Genomic DNA, 17617 nt, shown 5'->3' with positions numbered 1-17617 from the left:
ATTCTTCCTGAAAAATAATTAATGCTTTTTATAATAAAATATTATTTTTCAGTAAGTATGAGTATATCTAATATATACTAATTGACTTACTGCCGCATTCAGAGACATTTAATGATTACTTAAACTAATCCTTTGGTTTGCGTTGCGTTTGGCTTGTACCAATCATATTCATTGGTACACATAACTTAAACACTGGTAGAAATGGACTCAGCTATGCTATGTTTATTTTATGGAAAGATGCGAGCTATGGATGGCTTCCCTGCTATCGATATATCAGATACTCGACCTGCGTATCTTCCTTGACCAGTTACATAAGCTATGTGTATAGGTAGAAATGATCCCATAGTTTCACAGTTTAGCTTAGTAGCATATCTAAATAACATATCTCTGGTGGAAAAACACCCTATGTCTGTTGTGGTTAGGTACTATTACGTAATAGAAGATTTCAGAGAAGCCTAGTTGTCACTTTGAACGTACAAGTAACCTACAAGTAAATATTGACATACAACACACATAAAACTGTATATGTATGTATAAATAATATGTGTGTAGGTACATATACGGTAAGCCATTACATAGTTTGTGCAAAAAACTATATAACCATGCTGAATGTATTAAACAGAAGTAATGAGGTTTCTTAGTACCTATTAATGGTTTATTGCTGCGTGTTAACACGAATGGGGGCTGAGCAACAAATAAAATATTCACACCTGTACGTTTTTCCCCGAGTAATTTAAATTAACATGATAATGAGGCAGGCAACGTACTTGTGACTCCTCTGGTGTTGTGGGTACAACTACTGTACCCTTAGTACGAGTTTACTTTACGTTGCTGCGGACTACCTAGCAGGTTTACCGGGGCACCGGCTCAAAAAGCAAGAGTAGAAAAGGGGTGGTTTTTAGTCAATAAGAGTCTGACACTCCCTTTAGCCTCGCCCAATCTCCTTCTCCGTAGAAGGAGAAGTCATTGAATGATTTTCCTTCCTTAAAAGAAATAAATAAATCATGTGATCAGTTTATTCGTTTGTCCCTTAATCTATAAAAAAAGATAATACGATAACATTTTTTATGAAGCCTTTGCGAATCAAACCTCCAGTTTGAGATTTTTCCATTGAAGTTTCGAGTTTAATAATATTTACACTAAAGTTTTAGAATTTCGAAAGCTTGTTGTATCTGGTATAACCGAATATAACCAGATATACATATATAGAAATCACAATACCACAACCTATTTGGACGCCTACACAAATATTATAAAAATGCATTGTTCACTTAACCACTTCGGGGAAAACCCACTTTAAGGCGCAAACAAGTTTAATTTCTAAATAATTAACTTACCTAAGTAAACGTTTAAGGTTTAATACAAATTATTTAACCTCTAAATCGGCTTGTACAAGTTAAACCAGAAAGGACGTCGTGCCTAGACAAATATCGTAAATGCATTGAAGTGATGCGGCAGGCAAAATAAATAAATGCAAAACCAATGACGCTTCAAATTGCTTTCAAATAACCTTAAAACCTTAAATATTTTTGTCTCTATAACCTTAAAGTGATTGATCGAGTTCTCGATAATTCAATTTTCTTAAATGGATCCTATTTAGAAAAGGTACGCCACCTAGCGAGTTCAATTATTAGTTCGAATATAAGTTCTAGTTTCGGTAACTAACTATAAGTGTGGCAGAGCCATGCTTCGGCACGAATGGGCCGGTTCGACCGGAGTGATACCACAGCCTCACAGAAAACCGACGTAAAATAACACCTGAATTGTGTGAGTGAGGCCCCATCCCAAGCCCGATTCCCCAACGCTTAAATTCCTAACCGGCAACGCACTTGTAACGCCTCTGGTGTTTCTGGTGTCCATGGACAGCGGCGATTGCTTACCATCAGGTGATCCATTTGCTCGTTTATCGGTTTATACCATAAAAAAATCTTGCATAACCGAACTAAGTAATCACTGATAGTCAAGTCCGAAATAATGTTGATTTAGGTTCTGAAAGCCTAGAACGAAACTAGTAGAACGACACAATAGTTTGGTTCAAATTCAAGCCTGACTCACCTTTACAAAATGCTATAATAATATAGATGCGATTATCAAGAATGATAAGTGGATACAATAACTATATCTACAATAAGAAGTAAGTAGGTTTATATATAACAACGGAAACTATTGCAATTATTATAATAGAAGCGAATTAGCCTTTATTGTTGTTCAGTATTTGAAGATCAAACAGTTAATATGTGTAAACAGGTATAATATACCTACTCTACAGACTACAATAGGACATAAGATGCTGTTCTTAAGGCAGACGTTTCTATAGGGTTCTATTAGGGTGTATGACCACAAGCGGATTAGATCTCCTCAGCCTTCCTAAGAGAGCGTCCTCAGCAAGTACTACATAGGGGCTTATAACTTATTTTCGTTAACTCGTCACTCTATAGGCTGTTGTGGATGTGGTGCGCGTCTCGCGGCACCCCTCCGCAACCTGGCGCCGCGCCCTAGGAGCTTGCCTACTTTGCCTAAATGATCTGGCTGTTGAAGGTATTAACAGAGCGAGATTCATGATGATGATGCTAATAAGACGTTGCTCATGGTTTTGGTAATTTTCTACTGTTGGGAGATACGGTAATAAGGTATAGTAAAGCATTGAATACATTGATGGACCAAAAATAAGGCTTTTTTCAACAGCGGATGTCTTTGACTGGTTATAAAATTATTATGAAATCCACAGCCCATAGAAACAAACTCAGCTCCATGCATCGCTTGAACGTAATAATAAACTATGTAATAATGTAATGATACATAATGTTAGATACCAAGAATGACTATGTTATGACGTGTTAACCAAATGCGTAGATTATGTGCAAACGTGCGTAACGACACATACGTGCAAAATTCTTAACTATTAGAATTGGACTTTAGTTTGTTTTGGGTAACTTCTAGCCAGTGCCTGTTGTACCTATGTTTCTACTTATGCTTTAGAATAAGTAATATGTAAGTGTGGGAGAGCCATTCTTCGGCACGAATGGGCAGGCTCAACCGCAGTGATACCACGGCCTCACAGGAAACTGACGTGAAACAACGCTTGCGTTGTGTTTCGTTGTGTGAGTGAGGTTACTGGAGGCCCGATACCCCCTACCTAATCTTCCCAATTCCCCAACAAACCTTAAATTCCTAACTCCTAAAAGCCCGGCAATGAAAAATTATTAAAATAACGATAAGGTTTTTTAAAGGAATCCTAGGTTCGGCATAGCAGGGTAATTAGTACCATAATTAAAGTGGTGGAGAAAAAATGAAGGGGAAAGGTTTTCAAAACCAAAAAAAACAAAATTGTTTTACTTTTGGGGAAAACCTACGAGGAAAACAACTTCATAATTGTACATTACCTAGAATCCTTTCGTTCTTATGTATTTTTAATGAACTAAAAATAGCTTACCTAGTTACCTACGTAAATAAGCCGTGCCCTACAACAACTTATGAAAATTACTCTACTTTATTAAATTAATGCAAAGTGCAGTTTGTGTTCACGCAGTGGATTGTTTATAGTCGCGGTTCAAATTTCAAGATCAAGGTGAGGCGAGCATATTATGATTCGAAGTACTGGCTTGTGTATGTTAAGGGGAAGCTTGTATAACAGCCAATTACACCGATTTTGCCTTTAGGTTGTGAGGTAAGTGTATCGAATTTGGGAGGCATCGTTATAAATGTGGGACAGCCATGCTTCAGCACCAAAGGGCAGGCTCGACTGGAGTGATCCACGACCTCAAAGAAAACCGACGTGAAACAACGCTTGCGTTGTGTGAGTGAGATTCGGGCCGGGGGAACCCCTTTCTTATCTTTCCAATACCCGATTTCCCCAATGACCCTTAAATACCTAACCTCCAAAAGACCGACAAAGCACTTGTAATGCCTCTAGTACAAAAATGAACATTTATACATCCCCTTAAAACAAGTCAGAACACAGAGCTATGACAATAAGCGGATGACGCGCTCGCCTGTGTACATCTCATATAAGTGTCGTCCCGTAGCGACCGCCACCAGAGTTGCGCAGGAGTCGATTGTGACAGGAGTGACACGAGTGCACCATGAACAACTATCTGACGTATCTTTCTTTCTTCGCCGTCGTTTTGGGCGCGAAATCTGCATCGGGTAAGTGGAACTAGATTTTTAAATTTAGAATCTAGAGATTTTGTTTTTTTTTGGGCTTTTTACTGATGGGTAGAGTTAATGTTAGTAGTCGTATTGTAGTTGGAAATAGTAATAATTTGGGAAAAAAAACTTCACTACATAGTATAAAACAAAGTCGCTTTTTCTGTCATGTTGTATGTCCCTATGAACGCTTAAATCTTTAAAACTACGCAACGGATTTTGATGCGGTTTTTTTTAATAGATAGAGTAACTCATGAGGAAGGTTTTTATGTATAATACAGGTATAATATATCACCATTGCACCCATGCGAAGCTGGGGCGGGTCGCTAGTAATATTATAAAATTACAGATAAATTAAAATATTGTATATGCTACTATTTAGTTTATGAATTTGGTAATGCGATAAAGTCTCCAGCTTTTGAAGATAAGAAGAAACAGTAAACTCATAAGAGAATCTCTTTTAATTTGAGCGATTTATCATATCTTAAAAATTACCTGATAAAATTGTATGCTTACAATGTAGCTAAATAAGTTCCTAGTACCAAAGTTAATGCAGATATGTACCTAGTTAATTAATTATCCTTATAATGAAAGTTTCTTGCATGCTTTAACTAGAAACTGAAATGAACATTACAATTACGTATAATCTGTTCCTTATTGTTTAAAAATTTGCTTCCGGAATTAATGTTATTATAAAAGCCGGATTGTAAGTATAGATCTATAGATAGGTCGTCTATAGAATATAATAATTACTTGGATACTTACATTCAAACATTTTCCACCCCCAGCTCCCTTCATAAAGCCGTGTAAATCCGGGGACAATGCGTGCGTGCTTGCGTCAGCGCAGGCCGCTGTACCAATCATGGCGGCTGGGATCCCAGAGCTGGGGATCAAGTCGCTGGACCCCATGAAGTTCGATGAGATCAAAGGGGACCAAGCTGGCTTAACTCTGAAGTTCACGGACACGACGGTGACTGGGATGAAAGGGTGTACTGTAGATGGTGTCAAGTAAGTACAGTTATCTACATTATATTTTTTTGTATAATCTCCCCAATACTATGTCTTCAAATCCCTGACTCCAAAAGGCTGGTAACGCGATTGCTTACCATCAAGTGATACGCCTGCTCCTCTGCCGGCTTATAACAAAAAATATTGATTTTTTAAAGTGAAGAGACATATTATTACCATAGATGATATTACATATTAACTATTTAGTGTCTTAATTTGTATGCGCGTTAACCATGTGATACATAGCATTGAGATAGGTAAATATAATGCATAGCAGTAATTTTATAGACAAACCAATTTCTTGGCAGTCTATTGAGTAGGTATCCATATTTACATAGTAGGTAGGTACGGCACCTAATTGTGTGAGTAAATAAATGATTGCTTTACGTTATAGTTTTCCACTCGCTGTTTATTTGTTTAAGGTCAGCCAATAATTGGTTTGACATAATATTTAACATAATAAACCCAAAGGTCCGCCTGCAGTTGATGTAAGCGGGATCTCGGCGTATTAGGCGTGCAGGCGGTTGCCTCCTCGACGCCTTCTATAATGTGGCCATTCCACATTCAAATTTAAATAGTATTTGTGGATCACACAAAGAGTTGCCGGAATCCAACCCACTACACATTGCACGGCATCCAGTTGCCAATTGTTTTGGTCTAGGCAACTGTTCGCACAAATTGGATTAGGATATTTATTATAACACTAACTGCCGTACTCAGAGTCACTTAACCCAGCAGCTTTAGCAACTGTTTTCCATACAAAATCGTTAGTAAGGAATAGTTTAAGTAATCATTAAATGACTCTCAGTGCGGCAGTAAGAATCAATACGGTACCTAAATAATGTTGATAAAGTGAAGCAAAAGAGGTATGTGTGTTAGATTCGTAAAAAAATAGCGTTCCATAGTTTCTACCTACCTTCATGAGAGACCGGTATGAAGTTATGTGTTATCATAATTTAATAATCAACATAACTAAAATACCTAGAAATATTGTAGATTAGATACATTAAATTGAATTAAATTAACTTAAATAAGACAATAAGAAGAGATAAAATATGCATATATGACGTTAAATGCACAAGGTTAGAATTAGAATAATTGGTATAATATGTATTGTAAGTTAGTGAATAAATTAACTAAGTACCTAAGTAAAAAGTAGTAACTAAAATAATAATTTTTGTAAACCTGTTTTTTGTTCTAACCGAACTCTACAGCTCTCAAGCCTTAATTTTCAGTAAGTCTTAACGAGGGGTTTGGACTAGTTATGAATGGACTTTCTTTGATAAAACTAAGGTCAACCGAAACGAAATTGTGCAGGTTTTTAGGCGCTAAAATTTTTCTATAAAATATTTTTATGGTTATCGTGTAATTCCTTTCCTATTTAGCGACGACATATGGCTCTATATATATGGCTGTATATTATTTAGTAAGAATCGTAGTGATAATATTGATATGTGTTCCTGGTTCCACCTTTGTAGTTACCTGCCACTTAAAACCTAGATTTATGTAAACAGCAACATTCATCACACAAACACACACACAACAAATAATCACAAAAATATAACAAAGATTTATGTTTGCATTGTTATAATATTGTAATTGTTAAACAAATACATTGTATCGAGCCGTTGCATAGACCCATATATGGGCTAGGTATGTACCTATATAACTGCAGTAGACATTACTCACGTACCTTAAGAAACAACACAAAACTTCCCATTGTAGTCAACAACCTTACAATTAAACTTTACCTTTTTATCGTTGACCTTGGCATCCGCACGTCAGTAAACCGGGAAATGACGCGAGCGACAAATGAGAATATTTCAGAGAACAGTGAGAATAGCCCGTCCACGGACTGGTTTCCGATCCACCAGTTATGTTGTCAATATTTACCCGTACCAAACAACAGTTGAACTCGATGTGCTATGTACTTGGATACTGTTCATATTTATTTTAAGAAGTTACCTAGAAATTCTCTAATCTTCATAGCAGTGCTTTTTACACAATTTGTTCAATTCAGTAAAGTCAGAAGTTTGGAACATTGCATTACAGACACGGCGACCACATTCTCGCTGCATCACCCAAAGTTTGACTAGCAAGAATGCCTATGGTATTAGCCCACCATTGTACAATAAAGTTGTAAAAAATTAAATAAATAAAAATACGGATTATCTAAAATGCATTTAGGTTTAATTAGTCATGTTCTCTCAAAGGAAGATTTTCCTAGATACCTAAGTCTTAACACTGAAATAAATGAATCAGTTACATTTTCCAAACAAAAGGCATTTGCTTCCACTAAACTAGAATCTAGACTTGTTTTGAGCCATAAGGTCATCTGCTTATTCGTGAAAATATGGGTAAAGACCTATATTTAGCCGAACTGTGGAACCTTATTTACTTGATTTCGTTTTCCTCATTCAGTTGTAAAAGATCTTACCGTGTCACTGATGTCGAGGGCGACCATTGTGAGTGTGACACACTAATAAACACACAAATTCATTACGTAGGTACTTCGCTCGCTATAGACCTACAAGTTAATTATCTATACTTGTACAGAGTATTTTGTATCAACCAAACGTTGAACAGTGTGCCCTCAATGGTGATAATTAAGAATTTAGTTGCCTATTTTTGTAGGTAAATGTTATGAATACTGAATAATGTTCTTAAAGGAGATTATTACGGCTTCATACATTTTTGGACCTTTCCTAAAAGTGGCCGGTCAGTGGCCAAAAATAAATGGTTTATGGTATCGTTAGAATTAACCATTTGGAATAATAGTTAAATACGTAAAATTTGTCCAAGATAACAATATAGAAGTTATACGAGTTTGAAGATTCACCATTTCCATAGACATTTTCCTTTCTGAAAGTGTTAGGAAAAGCTAAATAATGATCGATAGTGTTAGGATAAAGTATCTGAGGATAAAGTGCTGTTCGATTATTGGAAAGTTGTCTACTTGGTTCATAATTTATTTTTAAATTCTTATAGGTAAATATTTGAAGTGAATAAGGGGTTGGTCTACTAAGAGGACCCGGTGCCTCCTTTAGGTGGCCACCGGGGAGGTTTTAGTGAGGTAAAAATCCCACACTCCCTAGTTTTTCCCCAAAAAGGCAGGCGCCTTTTGAAGGTTTCCCCTCGTCAACAAAAACAAAGGGAAATATTCCAAGTACCTACCTACCTACCTAAACAGTTTTTGTCTATCTATTCAAGTCCAATAATAGGCCGTCCATGACTTGTAGTTAGAGATCACTGTAGTTACGTACTTAATTGAATCTAGTTGATCATTCAAAAGGTTTCATTGGGAAAAAATAGGAAGTTACGTGAACATTCTGTATCCGTGGCAAAAGTTGAAGGGCGTTCAAGATGTCGCAAGTCACACAATACAAATGGCTTGATTAATTGAATCGTGTTGCTACTAAGTATTTGAAGCGAGATGCTTAAAGAGCCTTTGTCATTTAGTCCGTATTTCAATAATTTAATTTCGTATTCGTCTATTTCTGGATAGCAGATATAATGTAAACTTCCAACCCACAATAATGTTATAGGTCTAATCGTACCGTTTTAACCATCAGCCTATCGATCTTAATAGTAAGTATAAGTAGTTGACTGCCTCGTTTGTCGAGTGCTCGCCAATGCAACTGTCGGACAAGGGGTCTCAGATTCAAATTCCCGGGCCAGACAAAGTACTACTGTGTTTTTTTTTCGGTTTTTCGAAAAAAATCTCTGTAGTTGCACGGAGTCTGGAATTGTACTCAGTATATGGCAATATACTCACCCCTAATGACATGGGACTTATAAAACATGGTGAAAAGTGAGTATACATTACGAGCCGTAATGTGCACCCCTACAGAGATAAAAAAAAATGAAAATGACGTTGCAAAATAAAAAATACGTTATAGCAATAGTTTTTGTTTTTCCGATTAGACTTAAATTGCTGACCACTACGACAAAAAAGCAAGAACAGACAGTTATCTAGTCACATAGAAATGATGAGATAGACATAGGTACCTGCTTAATACTGTTGCTGATAACCAGTCATTATAGTATAGTTAGTACGTCATTTGAAATTAAGTGGGATTCGAGCAGGAAGAACTTTTTGCGAAGTTTGTTAACTTTTGTCTACCTACGTGTTATTACAGTAGCATTATCTTATGACTAAGGTAACTACACAGCTACTCGTAAATTAATTTTTAATGCATTTTGTATCTATAGGTACATAATTGCCTACCTACTTGTTTACACAATACTTAGTACCTAAGTACCTATTGATAATGATACTTATTACCTATGTACCAAAGTTTACATCACTTTTAAACGCGTCATGGATTACATGTTGTAATGATTATAACATAGTAATAGTAATACGACTGTATCATAGTAATAGGATAGATGACTGATTTACATTTTAATATCCGTCTTGTAGTTTATTTTAAAATATTAGACTCGTTTTTTTTTATTTTCTACAGAAACAAATAGGTTCTTTCGAAGATATATAATCGATTTGAAATGTCGCGTGCTATCACGTCTAAGTAGGTACGTTTTATACGTAGAAGTGACGTATTTGTTCCCACTCCTAAACTTTGATTAGTTTTAACAAAGAATTGTTATATTATATCACATGAATAAAAAACTGCGTGTCTAATATTTTTCACTAATTTTCGTACCCTGTCATTCCTATTGTTAATTCTAAGAGTCTCGTAATATATCTCCTATGCGAAGTAGAATAAACTTATTTGGCAAAAATGAAGGGTGTAAATAATCATCCATGATCTTCAATTTCCAGACACGACTTGAGCAAAGCCAAGCAGTCGATCACGATCAGGTGCAGCGTGGACTTGAACGGAGACTACAAGCTGGGTGGGCAGCTGCTGGTGCTGCCCATCAGGGGAGAGGGGAAATATCATATTAATATCCGTAAGTCATCCTTTGTCCTACCTAACCTATACAGATATAAGGTAGGGACAGTTGAAGTAGTTACTTAGGTGCTTTTCCAACAAAGATGCGTTTTTCTTCCACCAATCATATTGATTGATATACATTGCTTAGCACTGGTTGAAACGTTGTGTATGGTCTCAAAGGTAGGTCGTAGTTTATATCTATAAACTACGACTAAAGTTCCCTTAACAGAAAAAACTAAAAGTAGTATGGTTTATTTATCGACCTACTAGACCAAATTATACTCATAAGTTATTCTGTGTTCATTGCTGAAAGCCATACGAAAATCGATAAGGTATCAACACCTAAGTAGTTTTAAACTGCATGCCTTCAGACCGATAGACTGACACAGATAAGAAATTGGCTGCACAAAACTGCCTTTAATTTTTGTAAGTAGGTACAGCTCCCTAATTTATTCTGCAATGTTTCAGGTGACATAGTGATTAAAACAACCAACGGGCTTGTGACGGTCGACGGAGATGATGGCAAGAAACACTGGCACATCGACAACTGGCATTTCACTCATCAAGTGAAAACTGGTGCAGTCTTCAATTTCGACAACCTTTTCAATGGAAACAAGGTTTTGGGTGAGCTTTTGAAATTAAAATTAAAGTTATATCTATGTCTGCGACAGCCTACTTGGTTACCCGGGTTTTAGAAGCAGAGTAGAAACAGGGTGGTTTTTAGTGAGTGAGTCTAAGACTCTCTCCCCTCAGATGTTATCGGATAATTTCGTCCTTAAAAACCTCTAATAACTGAAAGGGCAACTAACAATAAAATTGTGTGAGAAAATTATGATCATACTCATAAAATATTATTTTCATTTCAGCTGGGCCCGTGGAAGACTTCGTTAATGCCAACTGGCGTGATGTAATGCGTGAGGTTGCTCCTCCAATCGTTCACGCTATTGTAGCACGTGTTGTCGAAGATGTAGAATCACTATACAAAGCCGTGCCCGCGGAAGAACTTTACATTCCATAAATATTAAGCCTATTTTTAAATGAACACACTCGATTTAAGTAACTATGTAGGATAGATAAAAGCAGTGATAATAAATTAGTTTAAGTTTCATTGTGTTTTATTTCATTTTAGGTATTATTTTATTTTCTTTAAAATTATTATTGATTCCGGAAAACGTTTCTTTTTAATATTTTTTTTTTCGTGAGAATAGTGATGTATTCACTAAATTGTCGATGAATAGACATCACTACTTGATTCAAACATTCATTCATTTGCAACATTCACAAGCTGTCAATGTCATTGTCAAGCATTGAGGTTATGTGATTGTCGAATAGGTTATGTTGTGATTGTTATTTGGATTCTGTGCTTGAGGTTGTTAAAATTTAATTTATATTAAAAAGTTAAGAAAAAAGCTAGTTATTATATCACAATATGTTGTGCCCAGAAGTATGGAATTTTCCTTCACCAAAAGTAATGATAACTCACAGAAAAGACCAGGATATAGAAGCAGTAAACAAAACTGTGAACATGAACTATTTCTACAGAAGCCTAATAATAACATGCCCTGATGAGATACAAACACCGACTTCCATTCAAGATTTAATTACAGAAGATACCGATTATTACAAACTATCCGATTGTTCACTCACCGAATTTGTAGAGCCAGTGTTCATTGAAAGTTTTATTAAAACCGGTAAAGTATACTGTTTGTCTACAGACAGAAACTGTATTATTCAAAATTGTGCCGCTATAACTCCCGACGGACATCTTATACTACATATTCCTGATTACGTATTCCAAACATTAGGATTTGAAGGAACAAAGCGCCCACACAACTTTTATGAAGTCAAAATTAATCTAAAAACAATAAAGAACCACTCGAAAGTTCGGACGTCGCTGCAGAAGTTGGAAAACTTTGATTTTAACATTACTTGGGAACCGAATAATGAAGAGATCTGTCCGTCATCAATAGCCAAATATTTCAGTGAGAGGAGTATCAATGTTTCAGTTCATTCATTGAAAATAAGGAATGTAATGCCATCAGTAGACGAAATACCTGTAGTTACAGATGTAGAGATCGAAGAAATGGTTGAGTGGGTAGGATTACTAGCATATGGAGCAGACATGACTCCAACAGAACCATACATCAGTACTTATTGCCAACCAGAGAGTGAGAATGCAATAAAAACTGGAAGAATAAGCATTATGATAGCCAGTGGTTTCATAACTCCTGCATTGATAAATAATATATGTAAGAAATTATCAGAACATGTTCTGGACAGGGAAATAGACAATTACTGGGCCTCCATCAGCATACAAAGTGTTGAGAACAGTTTGTGGCAATGGAATCCAAGCAGTCAGTGTATGTTTCAAGCCCATGATTCTTCATGTAATGTATTTTTTACACATAATGGTCATACTTTGTATTCAATAGGACAAATAAAATATTCATAAAATTAAGCTTGTGTTTTTTTTTTCTGTCTTATTGTGAAAACCTACTGAATGAATGATTAAAGTTCAAAAGTCAATCTATTAATGATTCTTATTTTCTATTGCCTACTTTATAAAGCAAAACTTGTTTTCTCTTTTTAAAGAGAAAACATTTGTCATGTAGATAGGACTATCAATAAATTAGGTAGGTAAAATCACTAGATAGAAAACTAAAAAATCCTATATTTTGTAAATATAAAATACATCTTCACTTACATAATAAATCTATATAATTTCTACATCGGCAACTGTGGTTGTGACTACTAAATTCAGAATAAACTATTATAGTAACTAGCTTAGATAGGAATGTTTTCATATTGGCAGTGTCAAATATTTTGTTTTATCAACAGGCCAAAAGGTTGTACTGCTGGAAATCTTTTCTACAATGATGATTTGGTACTGGACATCTGTGGTAAAAAAAATAAAAAATAAAAATCACATCAATTTAGGTAGTTTTATTGAAACAAACCAGTACATAAGACATTACAAGTGCCCTGCACCAATAATAAAAATAAACATCAAAAGATTCCAATCATTTGTTCACTGAGATATGCCAGGAATGCTATTAAATAAAATACAACATCTAATAGTCTTACATGCTAACTACATAGGTTGGCAGCCTATATTGCAGTTTCCATTTGGAATTAGAACCCTGACACATTGATTACACTAGTATTAGATACCCAAAATATTACACTTAGAAGAGGCACAAATATCAGTACAGGTTAGAGGCTGGTTCTCCAATATCAAGCTTGTACTTTATCTATGTCTATAGTGATGAACCGACTGTATGATGGTGATATGTGTCCTAAACAACGTCGCTCATAGAACCAGCCTCTAACCCTTTACCAGAAAGTTGCTGCAAGCAGTTGCATTGCTAATACTAAAGTAACAATGAAGGAAGAAGCTGACGGGTTGGACTTTGGACTTTCTAGACCTGGGCGATTCCAATGACACCACAAGCGATGCGAGCGCCAGCGTTGCCTGTTGTCTTGCTCAGCTCGTGACCACCAAGGCCGAAGTCATCAGGATCGGCGTGCACGACTAGGGTACGGCCAATTATGCTGTTGGGTCCACTCAAGGAGATTAAAGTGTCTTGGATGCACACCTGTAATAGTAATGTCGCAGTTATAGCACATAGAAATAGAAGAACAGCTTCTGTTAGTCTACTAATTATATTCAATACTTTTTTTCCGAAACTTCTGTCAGTAGTATGGAAAATCTATGATCATACCTTTGTGGCGGCGCCACCAGAAGACTCAATGTTGCCAAGGTCTCCAACGTGACGGATGGCAGCTTCTGGACCGCCGTGCTCCATCTTGCTGGGGTTGAAGTGCGCGCCCGCTGATGTGCATCCATTTGTGTTGTCACCAAATTCGTGAATGTGGAAGCCATGCTTGCCCTGAAAATATTGTCATTCATAATCTTTAGTAAGAAAGTCAGTAAGTCCCTGGACTGGACAAAATATTACTAGTATGTCGATGTAGCTAATTACACGAGAATCTGAACCATCTGCTGATTACTGAGTGCTAAATTTTGTTACTTATTTTTATGAAGATCTCTGCCCTTTCCCAAATCCTTTATCCCATAAAAGGACTGATTTGAAAGCTTTTCAACATTTTTAATAACGATAATTCTTATGCAGTTCACTTTATTCATATTTACTAAACAGTTATGATAATAAAACTGTAAAAGTTGATAACTTATCAAGCCATTTCTTAATTTAACCGAGTGTTAAAGGAACATGTTTGTAGTTAATGATTACATTATAAAGTTGATTATGGTTACAACATACCTAGTCACCTTGAACATGAAGCTACTGTAACTGTGTTTGTTAGGTTATTGTCTATGTAAATTTTATGTGTGACCACTTCCTATGAATATCAAAGTTGCATCGTCATTTTGAATAATTCAATTTACGTCAGTTGAATCAATATTCTCGTCTTTGGAGTTATGTAACATAATTGTATGAAAGGGTGAAATGAAAATTGTCCTACTGTTGCCTTAGTTTTTTTTGATTCAGCCCATGAATGAAGCAGGAAGCATGAAGCAAGTACAAAGAGGGGATACAAAAAAAGTGATTGTGCACTGTGACACAAAAACGGTTATGCCTATTATAAGTAAAAAGGTGTAGACAAGTTGTAGCAATCAGAAATTGGCAAATTAAAATGTAGATAATTGGAATAGTTTTTGTTGTATAGGACCTGTGTGTGGTTAAAACATCCTGCCCTCCCTGTAAAGTATCCAGCAATATATTAAAGGGAAATCTAGACAACATCTAAATCTAGATGACATCTCTTTTTATTTGCTTCATGATTACACCTAGCTTAAATGGTTATAAAGTTAATTGGCATCTAAAACAACGCGATGCATGACTTCACTGTTATTACAATCATTAACAGTAAATAAAAAAACTAGTAAAGCATGGACTTTGGATGGTGTAATAAGCTCATACAAATATGAGATTCTTTATGGAAAATGTGATTCTGTGTTTTATTTAAGTTTATTTTTTTAAGTATTTGACTGCCAATGGAAAACTGTTGAAGGCAAATCGCAAATCTGCTAACATCGGTCACCGGTGACCACCACAGCATTCAATGTTTTAATAGTTAATGGGTTTCTAAGGACTTGAAGTTCTTAGTGTATTATTTACTTACTTTAACAGATATTATAGACTTAAATGTGTGTCAGACTGTATGTAAGTAGGTACATAATAATATGTCCGACTCATGAATAATTAATTTGTATTATTAATGAGCTGTACAAACCTTTGCAAGACCTTGAACTTCACCGGTCAGCACTACAGGCCCCTTTTCTTCCTAGAAACAATAAACAAATTCAGTGAGCATGTTTATTAATGAAATTTTGGTTTAGAGTAGTTAAATCTATTGATATTGAAATATTTTTATTTGCTACTTATTTATTTATTATTGATTCATTACATTCTTTTATTTAGTAGCCTAACATCAACTCAATAAGGTCAGGGGGCTAATGCCGGCATAGTTTTTTTTACTCACATTTGAGTCTCCGTATCGGATGAACGTGTTGATGTATGATCAATGATATGGTCTCATCGAAATGAGAATCTATTAAGCTTTGAAATGCCGGGACCTTTTTTAATTAAATTGTCGCCAGTACCAGGATATTAACTGTTTTTTAAAACTTGAGCAGTAGACGAATTTTCCCTTCTAAATCGGAAAAATCCGTCATAGTCGAAGAATTTATTGAAATCTTTAATTGTTTTAATAAAATACGTACTTATAATATGCCTTGGTAAGTGACGGTCAATTCTGTGTTTAACAATATTTAAAATAACGTCTCGTTCTGGTTTAATACGTAAAAATCATTTTTAGGGGCTATTTCGGCATGTTTAAGCCAACAGGGGTGGTCAACATATTTTAGTGGAGCGTTATCATCTCATTTGTTAAATAGGTACTTGTTAAATAAGTACCGCTATTTACGAAAATTATGATTTTACTCCTTATACAACAGTACAAAACACTGGGTGATTCGATTTTTGAGTATACACTTATATACACATATACATTTAAAAACATCCCAAAGTAACATATTCTTGTAAAATAAACATATTAATGATGAAGACGGCGCAGATGAAGTAAACTAAACTTTTAATTCACAAATCGTTTTAATTCAATCATAAACTTAAAACCTATCAAAATCAAATGGTATTTTAAAACAATATTGTGGTGGCAATTATTCTGTAAATGTTACACACAAAAAAGATTTACGATCTCTGTAATGGGGCAAATTCGTCGTATGATGATTTTGCCCCATTCAAAATAGACGGAATTATGCACTTAATCATTTCGAGGTTACAAATTTGTTACGTTAAATAATCTGATCATTGGTAGCGTTATCTTGCAAAGAAATACACTGAAGATAAAAAACGACCCTACACTATATATATTGAATTCATTCGACACTGTAAATAACATAATTTTAAACTTATCTTCAAAAATACAGGAGCGTAGGGCACTTGCATTTCACTTTAAAAACGTAAGTAAACTTTGTAGACTGTTTTACCCGTTTTTATAGCGCCTAACGCCAATCTGATGAATTTTATTTATAGTTAAAAGTAATGTTGTTTTACCGACCGTATTACAAACGCTGTAACTCGACTGTAAGGAGCGTTATTTCAAGTAGACGGTTACGCCCCATAGACGGAATATGCCACCCTGACCTTACTTAAGTGTATTAAAAAAATATACACATATAAATCTAAGTACCTATAATCTAATTCCATGTTCTGGTTGAATATTTCTAAGGTAAGTAGGTACCTACTACAAAGATAACAACTAAATTATCTTCTAAAACATATCACCATGATACTTAATTGCTTATGTCATGCTGGTAATGCAACAATCCTTATTGGACTATGTGTCTCTAAAAATAGTTGTTTGACAGCATTCCTTATAAAAAAACATGTTTTTATAATTTCATAATGTTTACGTAGGTACCCGGTACGCGACGTTCCAGAACCATCTTGTACGCATGATAAGAATTTAATGTCTATAGAATAGATTGTAGGTAGGTACCCACTTAGCAGGCTACTCCACATTTATACTTGAAATCAAACATGCCTACTACCAATAAAGTATCAGTTTTCAAGGTTATATAATGAAGCCATTCCTGTTGTAACTTATACAAGAAAATTATTTGTATAAATACCTGTTGGGCAAAGTAAATCGTTCCGCTAACGTCGCCCTTGAGAACACACACGGCTTTAGTCGGCATTTTGAAATTCGATTAATAAATAATTGGATTGTAATTAAACTAGCAAAACGTACACCTTAACGCTTTAATTTCTTCGTCAGTAATGATTTTACTGCAGCGATAACACCGGAAAGTTTTCCAATAAGAACGAAATGAATGAAATATTGCGGTCGACAAGTCGGTTCGCTGATGGCCAATAATTTGACGTTTCTCAGTTCTCTGTCTGATTGATCGTGTTGTAACTTTTATGAACGTTCCTATAAAATGATATAGGACGTTTAGTAACGTTTTTTATTTAGATAATGTGTTCATTGTACGTGCCACGTTACGTAATATTGATTAA

At 35.3% G+C, this 17617-nt stretch overlaps 3 protein-coding genes across 3 annotated transcripts; 2 read left to right on the top strand and 1 right to left on the bottom strand.

Moving 5' to 3' along the window:
- Nucleotides 1-3980: 3980 nt before the first annotated feature.
- LOC118276300 (protein takeout-like) lies at nucleotides 3981-11160 on the top strand. The gene is made up of 5 exons (XM_050707340.1): nucleotides 3981-4146; nucleotides 4935-5154; nucleotides 9938-10068; nucleotides 10521-10676; nucleotides 10919-11160. Exons 1-5 carry the CDS (start codon nucleotides 4083-4085, stop codon nucleotides 11068-11070), a joined length of 723 nt encoding a protein of 240 aa, XP_050563297.1. The 5' UTR covers nucleotides 3981-4082; the 3' UTR covers nucleotides 11071-11160.
- Nucleotides 11161-11307: 147 nt separating this feature from the next.
- LOC126910601 (ribonuclease P protein subunit p40-like) lies at nucleotides 11308-12510 on the top strand. The gene has a single exon (XM_050707338.1). The coding sequence runs from the start codon at nucleotides 11482-11484 to the stop codon at nucleotides 12502-12504; it is 1023 nt and encodes a 340-aa protein (XP_050563295.1). The 5' UTR covers nucleotides 11308-11481; the 3' UTR covers nucleotides 12505-12510.
- Nucleotides 12511-12975: 465 nt separating this feature from the next.
- Nucleotides 12976-17479, bottom strand: LOC118276181 (superoxide dismutase [Cu-Zn]). The gene is made up of 4 exons (XM_035594405.2): nucleotides 17230-17479; nucleotides 15309-15359; nucleotides 13775-13942; nucleotides 12976-13648 (listed from the first exon to the last, which is right to left on the bottom strand). The coding sequence occupies exons 1-4, from the start codon at nucleotides 17293-17295 to the stop codon at nucleotides 13472-13474; spliced, it is 462 nt and encodes a 153-aa protein (XP_035450298.1). The 5' UTR covers nucleotides 17296-17479; the 3' UTR covers nucleotides 12976-13471.
- Nucleotides 17480-17617: the final 138 nt, after the last annotated feature.

Source organism: Spodoptera frugiperda, chromosome 31 (genome assembly GCF_023101765.2).
Source record: "Spodoptera frugiperda isolate SF20-4 chromosome 31, AGI-APGP_CSIRO_Sfru_2.0, whole genome shotgun sequence".
NCBI lineage: Eukaryota > Metazoa > Arthropoda > Insecta > Lepidoptera > Noctuidae > Spodoptera > Spodoptera frugiperda.
The sequence above is the reverse complement of the archived record's forward strand: the minus strand, read 5'-3'. Positions and strand labels throughout refer to the sequence as shown.